Source organism: Prunus persica, chromosome G3 (assembly GCF_000346465.2).
Source record: "Prunus persica cultivar Lovell chromosome G3, Prunus_persica_NCBIv2, whole genome shotgun sequence".
NCBI lineage: Eukaryota > Viridiplantae > Streptophyta > Magnoliopsida > Rosales > Rosaceae > Prunus > Prunus persica.
In genome coordinates, this window is record NC_034011.1 from 7,639,254 (window position 1) to 7,650,096 (window position 10,843).

The 10,843-nt window shown below is 39.1% G+C and overlaps 4 protein-coding genes across 4 annotated transcripts; 1 reads left to right on the forward strand and 3 right to left on the reverse strand.

Annotated features, from left to right (window-relative positions):
- On the reverse strand, positions 1,040–2,498 carry LOC18783916 (non-functional pseudokinase ZED1). Its single transcript, XM_020560412.1, has one exon. It carries the CDS (start codon positions 2,230–2,232, stop codon positions 1,384–1,386), a length of 849 nt encoding a protein of 282 aa, XP_020416001.1. The 5' UTR covers positions 2,233–2,498; the 3' UTR covers positions 1,040–1,383.
- On the forward strand, positions 2,904–3,875 carry LOC18783394 (non-functional pseudokinase ZED1). Its single transcript, XM_007215960.2, has 2 exons — positions 2,904–3,414; positions 3,682–3,875. The coding sequence occupies exons 1-2, from the start codon at positions 2,904–2,906 to the stop codon at positions 3,873–3,875; spliced, it is 705 nt and encodes a 234-aa protein (XP_007216022.2).
- On the reverse strand, positions 4,613–6,069 carry LOC18782669 (lamin-like protein). Its single transcript, XM_007215008.2, has 2 exons — positions 5,715–6,069; positions 4,613–5,122 (listed from the first exon to the last, which is right to left on the reverse strand). Exons 1-2 carry the CDS (start codon positions 5,893–5,895, stop codon positions 4,785–4,787), a joined length of 519 nt encoding a protein of 172 aa, XP_007215070.1. The 5' UTR covers positions 5,896–6,069; the 3' UTR covers positions 4,613–4,784.
- Positions 7,266–10,458, reverse strand: LOC18781790 (pentatricopeptide repeat-containing protein At1g80880, mitochondrial). The gene is made up of 3 exons (XM_020560559.1): positions 9,747–10,458; positions 7,838–9,241; positions 7,266–7,604 (listed from the first exon to the last, which is right to left on the reverse strand). Exons 1-2 carry the CDS (start codon positions 10,346–10,348, stop codon positions 8,170–8,172), a joined length of 1,674 nt encoding a protein of 557 aa, XP_020416148.1. The 5' UTR covers positions 10,349–10,458; the 3' UTR covers positions 7,266–7,604; positions 7,838–8,169.

Below are 10,843 nucleotides of genomic sequence, written 5' to 3' on the forward strand. Positions count from 1 at the left end.
TTAACTTTGTGGTAAATGCACATTTAATTACAGTAATTTCAACCTTTAATCTTTTAACATCTACCCTACACCAACGGGGTCTAGCCTAGTGGAAATCCCATGACAATATTGTGTATGAGAAAAACCCTCTCCTCCTTCCTAACTGCGACAAAAACAAAAAAAACAAAACAAAAAACAAAACAAAAACCACTTACCCTACCACCCTACATTCGACGACCTCCACCTCCCACATTAGCCCCTTTAATCCTTGAAGGCCCAACATTAGCCCCTTTAATCCTTGAATGCCCAACATTAGCCCCTTCAAGCCTTGAAAACCCAACTTTAGCCCCAGCAATTCCAACAATCCCATCCCAAACTTTAGCCCCTTCAAGCCGTAACATTCCTATCCAAGATATCCCTACAATCCCAACCTCCCAAAATAGACCCTTCAAGCCCTCTTATCCCACTTTACACGATAATTCCAAGCCCCTCCAAGAAGAAAAACTTATGTACCACCGTTTCATTGCCTGGAGGAGAGAGATAAAGAAAGGGGGCAAATGAAATGAAGATAGGGAAGTATTTCTCCCCTCCAAACCCACCTACTATTATCCTACCCCCAAATACATTAGTCCCATCAACTAGTCCTACAACTCCACTTGATCCAACTTTAAACCCTCCTCTTAGTACTGCCATTGCCCCGTCCATTACTACTCTCACCCTTCCAAACATTGCTTATCCACCACCTCCAGTCCCCATCTTCCCACCTCCCCTGCTCCAACCCTTCCTCCCCTTACTTTATGTTATTACCAACTGGACATGGCATTGTCCGAAATTGAATTTCTGCTGCATCATCATGCTCTGCTGATTGCAGGCAACATTCATCCACGCCACAGATTGCCAATAAGTTAAATCAATGCTTAGATAAAGAAAAACACATTGTTGCTTATTCATGTCATTATCTTAAATACACTGGTACATTCAAACATTTAATGTGAAACAAAGAGAACAAACAATGATATTATGGGACATCTGATAACATTTTCAGTGTAAAAATAAGAAGAAAAAAACAGAAACTAGTTAATAGCAAATGCAAGAATCGTATTATAAGTGAAACATAATATTAACATACTTCTCATAAGGAGCTAGGGAGGGAAAGAGAGAGTGATCATCTTTCTATATGTAGTGATTTTTAACAATGACAATTTTATAATTTGACCATTGATCATCTCAATATTATAAGCTTTTGATCAATCTGAGTGATAGTGCTACCTCTGTCATGATGGGCCTGTCATCCGGATTTGTTTTGAGACACCTCTCTATGAGCTTAGCACATTCCACTACTTGCTTCTTGTTTTCTTCTTCCAAGACATTGGCCTCTAAGTAGGTTTCGAAAAGATTTGCTAACTATCTAAACTCTAGCTCGTTATATGAGCTTGAACTGCCTTTGTTAGAATTCTCCTTAAACCAAATTAGTAAACTATCCCATCTCTTCCCTGCGAAGATCTCACATAACAGAATTCCGAAGCTATGGACATCACTCTTTTCTGAAGTACGTCCAGATATAGCATATTCAGGAGGCAGGCACCTATGAGTCCCGGTAATTACTTCAACATCCACATGAGTTTTACCCAACGGAATTGGCACTGAGGTTCGGAACTCAGACAGCTTTGCAACATAGTCTTGGTCTAAGAAGATATGTCCAGCCTTTATATCTCGATGGATGATCATCTTCGGCATGCCATAGTGGAGATAGGCAACTGCATCTGCTACTTCAATTCCAATCTTTAACCTAATCTGCCATTGTAGTGATTGGCCATCTCCATAGATGTGGTGTGAGAGGTTTCCTTTTGCTGGGAATTCATAAACTAGCGTAGGCAACTCAGACTCGAGGCAGCATCCCAAGAGCTTCAAAACATTCTTGTGCTTGCTCATGTTCGAGGCTATTGCAGCTTCATTTGTAATCAGTTCTAGAGGATCCATGTAACTACTTGAGTCTGCTTCAAACTTTTTCACCAAAATTCCATGCTCTTCATGAACTCCTTTGTACAATCGAGAGTTCCAATCTTGATGTGCCATTCCATCCCAGCAATAATCATTTGTTGCTTTCTTGAGCTCTTCTTTGGAGTACATCCGAATCGGATTACAATTCCCATAGAAAGAATGTATAAGCTGTTCTAAAATGGCAGCTCCATTCTTCAAGAAGCATCCCTCCTCTTTTGTCTTGTATTTCTTGTTTCTGAAGCATGATAGCATATTCGAAGATTGGTTTTCAGTTGCCAAAGTTGCAGCACTATCTGTGGACTAGCCTGCTTTTGTGGTCCTGTTTCAGCTGACAGTTAACTAGGGGCTTAACTTGTTGACTAATAATTCTTTAGGAACTGTCCTGGTTTTTTCTGGGTGTTTTCCTATAAGGCTTGTGGAAGAAACAAAACATCTGGTTTTGGACCACAAACGATGAACAATTATTAGAGTAATACACAAGGTTTTATTCTTGAAACACAGGTGTAGTTTTCATTATTTTGGTTTTAATGACACTGTGGCTTATTGGAAGATTAGTTTTCAGTAGGTAACAGAACAGCTCCCTGGATGTAGACTAATAACAGCTCACTTTGCTGGTCCACCCTCTCTGCAGACAGTCAAGCTTGGGGGTGGGGGGGAGGGGGGGTGGTGGCGGCGGCGGCCTTTACGCGTAATACATGAATTGTAGTTCAAATTTGTCTTCATGACTCTTCAATACCTTGAATAGACTTGAAGACTTTGAAAATAAATTGGGTTTGGTATGCCTTTGAAGACAAAGATAAAATTTGAACTTGGAGAAAGTGATAACCCCTAGTTGACTCTCTGCGCACAGGACAAAAAGACTGAGCCATTAATGTCCGCAGCTAAAGTTGTATTGTTATCAACTGGAAAACCAATCTTTCGGTATGCTATCACGCTTCAGAAACCACAAAAACAAGAGAAAAGAGGGCTATTTCCTGAAAAATGGAGCTGTGATGCTGGAACAGCTCATCCATTCTTTTAATGGGAATTGTAATCCAATTCGGATGTACTTTGGAAAAGAGCTCAAGAAGGCAACAAACAACTACAACTGGGATAGAATGACACATGAGAATTGGAACTTCCAACTGTACAAAGGAGTTCATGACGATCATGAAATTCTAGTGAAGAAGTTTGAAGGAGACTCAAACAGTTGCATGGACCCTCTAGAACTAATTACAAATGAAGCTGCTATTGCCTCAAACATGAGCAAGCAAAAGAATGTTTTGAAGCTCTTGGGCTGCTGCCTTGAGACTGAGTTGCCTACCCTTGTTTATGAATTCCCAGCAAAGGGAATTCTCTCCCATCACATCTATAGGGGCAGTCAATTGCTACCATGGCAGACTAAGCTAAAGATTGCAGTTGAAGTAGCAGATGCAGTGGCATATAAAGACAGAGGTTCATGTTCATGTTCCACTATGGCACGAGAAAGAGGTTCATCCATCGACATATAAAGACAGAACATATCTTCTTAGACCAAGACTAAGTTGCCAAATTGTCTGAATTCCAAACCCCCGTACCAATTCCTTGTGGTGAAACTCATGTTGAGGCCATAGTGTTCGGGGCTCCACACCACTTTGCTCCACAACTAAAAATTTCGGGGGCGTTATAACGGGAAAAGTGATGTCTACAATTTTGGGATTGTACTGTGTGAAATTCTAACAGGAAAGAACATTGCTGATTTACAAGCTTTTCAGGTTTTAGTGAATTCTAACGAATGGGAAAATTTGCATGATACAAGCATGGGCCAAGTAGCAGAATGCACCAAGCTCGCATTATGGTGTCTCGAGTCAGATCCTTATGATAATCCCACCATGAAAGAAGTGGCAAGGAGATTCAGATTAATAAAGAGCTTCTAATATTAATGTTTTGTTCTCCTTCACAGTTTAAATCATAAATTTTGAATGTTTTCTTCTTCCCTTAATATCTAAGCATCTTTACATAGAAATTAATATTTTTGGTCTTCTAAATTTTTAGTTGTTTTTTTGTGTTTCCCCCCATCCATTAGGATCTTATATGCATAATGTATTAATTTGGCTATGTCTATCTTGATTCTTGACGGATAATAAAGTATTAAAGCTACAAAATCATGCAACCTTCTTATTTTCTGGAAATTCTTGTCAAAAGACAGGGCAGAACAAGCAAAATTAGCAAGGGCAGTAATGCTTGGGCAATGAGAAGGCAAAGCTCATGGAAAACTGTTACCATGGGAACCTTTTTGAATGGACAGAATTACTATGCAAAGAACAAGGCTCGATTATTTGACACCTCCATGTCGAAGTAGATGCAGCTGAAGAACTGCCTACATCTGTTGCAACTGGAAATGGAGAATATTTGCTGTGCCTATGGTAGATTAGTCTTGGAAGCTAGCACAATGTAGTCACTGACAAGTCTTTGGTCATAGCAGTGAAGCCTGCGCTCCTATTAAACTAGTTTGGATGCCTAAGGAGACAACTCAAGAGACAGGGTGTTGGTCTAATCCTAAACATGGCCCAGAAAGTCAAAATTGTAAAGTTTCACAGCGGTGATTAAAATAGTTGAAGGATGATCAAATTGTAAAGTTTTGCTAATTTGAAACAAAGTTTAGGCAATACAGTTGAGGGTACAAAGGAAAAAACCAGAAGAGTTCAACCCAAATCATATAATGTAAATGTCCAAAGAACATCAACTAAGGAAAAAAAGAAAAGCTTAAAACTAGAACAAATAAGAATAAATTGTACACTTCCCTGAGTTACACCAGCTTCCACATCCAAAACACACCACAAGAACTAGACCCATCCGAATCCAAAGCACAGCATTGCCAAAGAGACCGCTAAGGCCCGAAATCCCTGTCGAGGAACAACCAGGACAGCAGAATCTGATGAAGAATTATGGGCACCTGGGGCGGCCTTGGGGGGTGAAGGCAGAGGATGGACAACAACAGAGACCTTCATGCCATTGTAGCATTGACCATTGCCACAAATGAAGTAATACCTCTTGGCCTGATTGAGGGGTATGAAGTCTTTGCCACTGCTCCAGTTCCCTACAGCACTGTCCAAGGTGCAGTTGTCATACCCAGTCTGGTTTACCTCAAACACATTGTACTGGTTCTTTGGGTACCTAAATGCTGCAAGTTAACAAGCAATATACTTTGAGAAGAAAAGGAAGACCAGGATAAATAAGAAAAACTTGCACAGAAAAAGGCTAAGACAGATATCAAATTGTATGATTAGCCCAAAAAGATAGTAAATTTGTGTGTACACACACCAACAGCAATATTCAAAGTACCACAATGATCAGCTATGAACTGTGAAAAAAATATGAAAGAAAGGTATCTCAGATAGACAATTAAGCTAAAGAAATCCAAAATTAATGTGCTAGGTTCAGTTCAAGTGTACCATAGTAACCATAATATGATACATCTCGCTTTTATCTTCTTTTTCTTTTAAAAAATTTTTTGGTTGTAAACAAGCAGCAGAAAAGTGAAAACAAAAATACCCAAAAAAGAAAGTGGGTTTTAGAATGCAATTCAAGTGTATACCATTTTTCTCATTTTTTTTTTATAAAAAATTTAAACTTCTGTTTTTAACAAGCAGCAGAAAAGTGAAAACAAAAATACCTAACAAAGAAAGTGGGTTCTGGAATGCAAACTGAGTACTTGAAAATGAATCTAAAGAGCGAGAGAGAGAGAGAGAGAGAGAGAGGGAGAGCGAGCTTACAGATGAGGTCCCCAACATAGAAAGTTTGGTTGTTGGCCCAGAGGGTGTAGTTGATGCCAGCGTTCCAGCCACGGTTGGCACCAACAATGTGGTCAGTGGCAAGGATTGGAGTGAGGACTGCAAGGCCGGATATGAAAAGGAGAAACAAGATGAGGTGGGTTGTGTTACAAGACTTCCACATGTTCCTTCTCTGGTTGGTTTCTTCTTTCTCCGCTTTCTCTGTCTCTTGGTTAACGGAAATAATTCGCTGGAGGCAGTTCAAAAAGGAGTCGAGTTGAGTTCTGGGTTTGTGTGGGCTCCACAAACAAACAATTCTTCTTTCTCCCCATTATTTTGGTTTATTTCACAGAACTCCAAAACAATATTTCCATAAAAAAAATCTTATCAACTTGCAATATAGTAAAAAGAACCGACAAAGAAAAGTAAAAGAACTATTGATGGCATATGATATGAGTAGATGGATCAGGCATTGGGAAATGGCCGTTGTGCTCTCCAAACACGCAGGCCCCATTTTAATATTTTCTTGGAGTAGCTTTTAGTAACTTACCCACATTTTTGTCCTTGTTTGGTAAATTGGTACACAAAATAAGAAGCAACGCGAAAAAAAATTATTGTAAGACATTCCGGTGTCGTGGATCAATACAGACTATTGAGAGCTGTGCGACAGTCAGTTGACTGCAGATGTGGGTCATTTCTGTTCTGATCGTTGATTTATGTGAATTTCAATTTTATAAATAATTTCGTTGTCTATGAACAAGTGATTTCTTACCATTTATGCATATAAAATTCGCACTTTATCAATTATTAGACAATATTAATGAGACATCAACGGAGTATAGTTTAATAAAAAAGAATATCGACTTGTACATTAATGGTTTTTGGTTCAAACGTCAATAGTAATTTGATAGTGTGTGTTGGATTTTTGGTTTAAATTTTATTTTGTCAAGCATTAATATTTTTTATAAAAAAAAACCGGGTATTCGGGGCGGGGATGGAGGATAGGCCCCCGATGGGAACAGGGATAGAGATTCCCTAAAACTGCTTAAACAAAGATAGAGGCAAGGACAGGGCCGGGGATGGAAAGTGGGGACTGGATGATATTGACATATCCGGCCCGTTGCCATCCAATGCCATCCCATCACCTAACTGAAGCCAATATTTTCTAATGTGTTTTTCTTAAAAGAGGATTTACACACGAGTCTATTGGATTTCTTAAGCTGTGAACCCAGAGAGCAATATAATTTTGAAGGAGAGTAGCAATTGTTACCAAAGTATTCATATGAAAAATTCTTTCCAAGATTGCTGCCTTAGGTGACTTTGACATTCCTGCTCCTTGCATTTCAATATTTCGTACAGATATCTCCTCATATTTTGACATACGAAATAATGCCAAAAAGAAATGCCTGGTTTAGCAAGAGGTAGGGGCGGGAGGCACTTGAGTGAAAGACAACGGTACTTCTTGTCACTTGAATATCTTCATACAAAGTGTTACATCATTGTATCAAGAAACACCTTAACACTTCCATTTTGTATTGGTTTTGCAAAATATGATGCTTCTGCAAATAAATGCTCAATCATGGTAATAAATGTATGTATGTTTATAAAGTCTCAAAGACGTATACATATTCGTGTTCCCATATTTGTCCATATGAAAACATGACACTTGTGCCTCTGCCGACGAATCATAGACGAAAGGCAATGGCCTATTAGAACTTTTCCAGTATTGCTATCCAAGGCTAAGGAAAAAAAGTGAAAATATCTTACATCAAGAGTTGTTCACAATTATGAGTTATAAAGCAGAAGGTTCTTCATTCTCTTCCTTCTAAACGGGTCTGGAAACTCTCTATCTCCAAATAATAGGTTCCACCAGCACAGATGATGAGTGAGAAGCTGCAGAAAAAGAAATCACCAAATTTCCAAATTAAAAATACTTATGAAAAGAAACATCCATTCCATTCAGTATGAGCGCAAACAAAAAACAACAAAGGAAAGGGAAAGACAGTCTACTTCCAAGTCATGTGAACCAACAAAAAATGCAAATCAAGTCCATGAACCAATTGGCAAACGTTGCATTCATTTGCCAAAATGCAATACGAACACAAGGGATCAAGTGGAATGCGTACCGGGAACATATAGAAACAATAGCATTGATCCCCAAATACCACAACAATGTGAATCAAATGCTCCTTCATAATATATTTTTTGCACCATTCAAGAGGCTCAGTTCCTTCTTTCTAAATGCTAAATCAATTTTGTTTTGATCAGCTGTTAAGAATGAAAACCAGATAGCACAAGTTGAAAGGTTTCTAGGAGTCAATTTTGCAGAAGCTCCTTAGCAACTTTTCCAACAACAACAACCCATATCTTCCATATGGAATTTGCAAAAAGTTCTGCAAGAACTGGCAGAGAGGATCTTTCCAAGATTTTTGACATGCAGTCAAAATTTCAGATTAGACTATTGAATTGATGTCTTCTCCTCTCTTGATTGGTGTGGACTTTTCCATCTCTTCATCCTGCCTTGCTTTTGATTAACCCTTGTTGCTTGCTTTACTGGTCTCAGTCTCTGTTTTCCTTTTACACTACTGCCTCCAACTGGTTCCTTCAAAAGCTTTTCAAGCTTTGGATCTCCCAAAAATCCGTTTGACCTCATCTCAGCAAAAAGTTCCCTGGCCTTCATTAACAAACGACGAGCTGCCAGGCCCTGTACCATTACTGTGTAATGTGTAGAATCAGGCACTACTCCATAGTGCTTCATTTCTGTCCAAATCTTCAATGCCATCTCAGGTTGCTCTAATCTGAAGAACTTTCCAAGATTCATAAGAAAGGTATTGCCATTAGGACCTAAATTTTCTTTCTTCATTCGATTAAGAATTTCAAGAGTTCCCTCTAAACCTGTGCTCTGGAGAAATGCATGGTAAGTCTCAATGGTTGGGCTGATATTATCCTCTATCATAGCGCTCAACATCTGCCTCGCCTCCTCTAGCTTTTTTGATTCACATAAAGGACATATCATTGAGTTATAGGTAGTAGAATCTGGCTGCAAACCCATTTGTTTCAAATTGCCCAGCATTTTGAGAGCTTCGTTAAAGCAATTTTCACAAGTTAGTACATAAATCAATGAATTATAAACTTTGAGGCCAGGAACAAAGCCCCTTTTCTTCATTTGATCATAGAACCTAAGGGAGTCAAAAAGCTTTCCAACCTTTGACAAGCAGGAAATCAAATGTGAATAAGAAGTTGCATCTGGTGTAATACAACATTTTGACATTTCTCTCCAAACTCTCTTGGCTTCAAATACATCAACAGATATGTTACACCACCCATTGAGAATAATGTTAAAGCCCTCAGTCTCCAGTGGGAAAAGCTTCTTATTAACAAGCATGAATTCTTCAGCTTCTTCAATGTTTCCATATTTACAGAGAGCATTTAAGAGGGTGTGGAATGCTTCTCGATCAGGAGTCAACCTGAACTTGTCCATCATCTGGAATGTCTTAATGGCCTTACATGGATCATTTACAGATGCATATCTGATGAATACCAAAGGGGAAATAAGGAAAATTAATTTTTTGAATAACACTAGTGAACCGCGTATAAGTTTGAGAAAGCACAGAGTCGTGGATGTGGTTGAAGACTTATATAAACTCATCTCATACACCATCATAAAAACAAAAATCCAAACGTCCCAAAGCTAGCAAAAGCAACAAAAGAATTTCTAATCCATAAAGATCCATACTTTACAATATTCGTAGAATTATGCGAACAATGCAAGCAAGAAGTATGCAACCCCAGAAACCACTTCTGGGAACCATCCAGAAACAAAACAAGAAAAGTTAGTTTGATTTCAGAACTTCAGAAGGTCCAAGCATCTTGTTTGATTGCACCAAAGAAGAAAATTCTACAACCACGTTTACTTCTAACTAGAAAATAATGTAGCTAAATTAAACCTCCTTTGAACACCATATTCAATTTCAAAACATAATCAACATTCAATCAAAACAATAAAAAAATATCAAAAGCTAAGCTCAAGCTCACCTCTCAATCATAATAAGCATAGCACGCCGTGTATCCATCAGAGCCCGATGCAAGTCCCGTATCAAACACCAAGCAGTACTGAACTTTCTGTGACTCCCCAAAACCCATACCATCAAACTACAAGCCTCTTCATCGCAACAACCCAATTTTTCACCCCATTTGAAAGCCAAAAACGCCAATTTCCAGTCTTCCCTCAATTCCCAAATCGCTAAAAGGACCGTATCTCCATTCACCTCAATGCCCGACTTGTCGAGAAAAGCCATGGCCTCGGCTTCTGAGGCAAAATGGGCGGCATGTTTGAGCAATTCGAGAAATTGGGTGAGACCCGACTTGTACGGGTCGTTTGTCTTGAATCGTTGGGCATTGAAGCCCAATGGGTCGTTGAGAGTTTGGGCTGAGAAGGGTTGGAGAGTAGAGAAATGGCGAGGGGTGTGAAAGGGAACGAGAAGTGTTCGATGAAATGTTTGAGAGAGATACTGGGGGAGAGGGTGTGAAGAATGAGGAGGAGACGGTGAGTTAGAAATGGACGGGAGCAGCGTGTGTGATAGGAAGAGCTGGGGATGTTTGCTTCGTAGCCTTCTTGCCATGGAGGGAAGTGCCATCAGTTTACCAGAAGAAAAGACTATGGGACATGTCGAACGCCTGCTTGGCTGAGTTTTAGGAAAAAAGGCAAAGAAAATCTGAAAATGGTGAAAACGGGAAGCGGTCACAAACTGTCATGTGAAAGGGTATTACACGTGGCATACCGTTATTAGTTGGAATAACAAAATAATATTATCTCGGTTTCATATATTAGTTGGAATAACAAAATAATGTTATCTCGGTTTCATATATACAAGTGTCTCTCACGTGACTACATCATTGTATTAAATTGTATATCACTCAGGTGAGACCAATATGTGACTTATAATGCCGAAATAGTAGGAGAGTTCGAGCTTCTACATTTAGAGGCGGTGCATTTTACCTGCATTTCATATATTGCCTACAATAAGTTTGTTTCCTTTTTTATAAACGTCGTCACTTGTATCTTCCTCTTCTCTCTCAACTTGCGCACTCATCTTCTTTCTCATGTCGTCCTCACCCTTTTTTTTTTCTTT

Bases quoted from the DNA above. Each gene is read 5' to 3' on its own strand.
- LOC18783394 (XM_007215960.2), top strand. From the start codon at position 2,904: ATGCTATCACGCTTCAGAAACCACAAAAACAAGAGAAAAGAGGGCTAT. The intron at 3,415-3,681 runs GTTCATGTTCAT...AAATTCTAACAG, and splicing joins AGTGGCATATAAAGACAGAG to GAAAGAACATTGCTGATTTA.
- LOC18781790 (XM_020560559.1), bottom strand. From the start codon at position 10,348: ATGGCACTTCCCTCCATGGCAAGAAGGCTACGAAGCAAACATCCCCAG. The intron at 9,242-9,746 runs GTGAGCTTGAGC...GGTATTCATCAG, and splicing joins ATGCTTATTATGATTGAGAG to ATATGCATCTGTAAATGATC.
- LOC18783916 (XM_020560412.1), bottom strand. From the start codon at position 2,232: ATGCTATCATGCTTCAGAAACAAGAAATACAAGACAAAAGAGGAGGGA.
- LOC18782669 (XM_007215008.2), bottom strand. From the start codon at position 5,895: ATGTGGAAGTCTTGTAACACAACCCACCTCATCTTGTTTCTCCTTTTC. The intron at 5,123-5,714 runs GTAAGCTCGCTC...GTTAACTTGCAG, and splicing joins CTATGTTGGGGACCTCATCT to CATTTAGGTACCCAAAGAAC.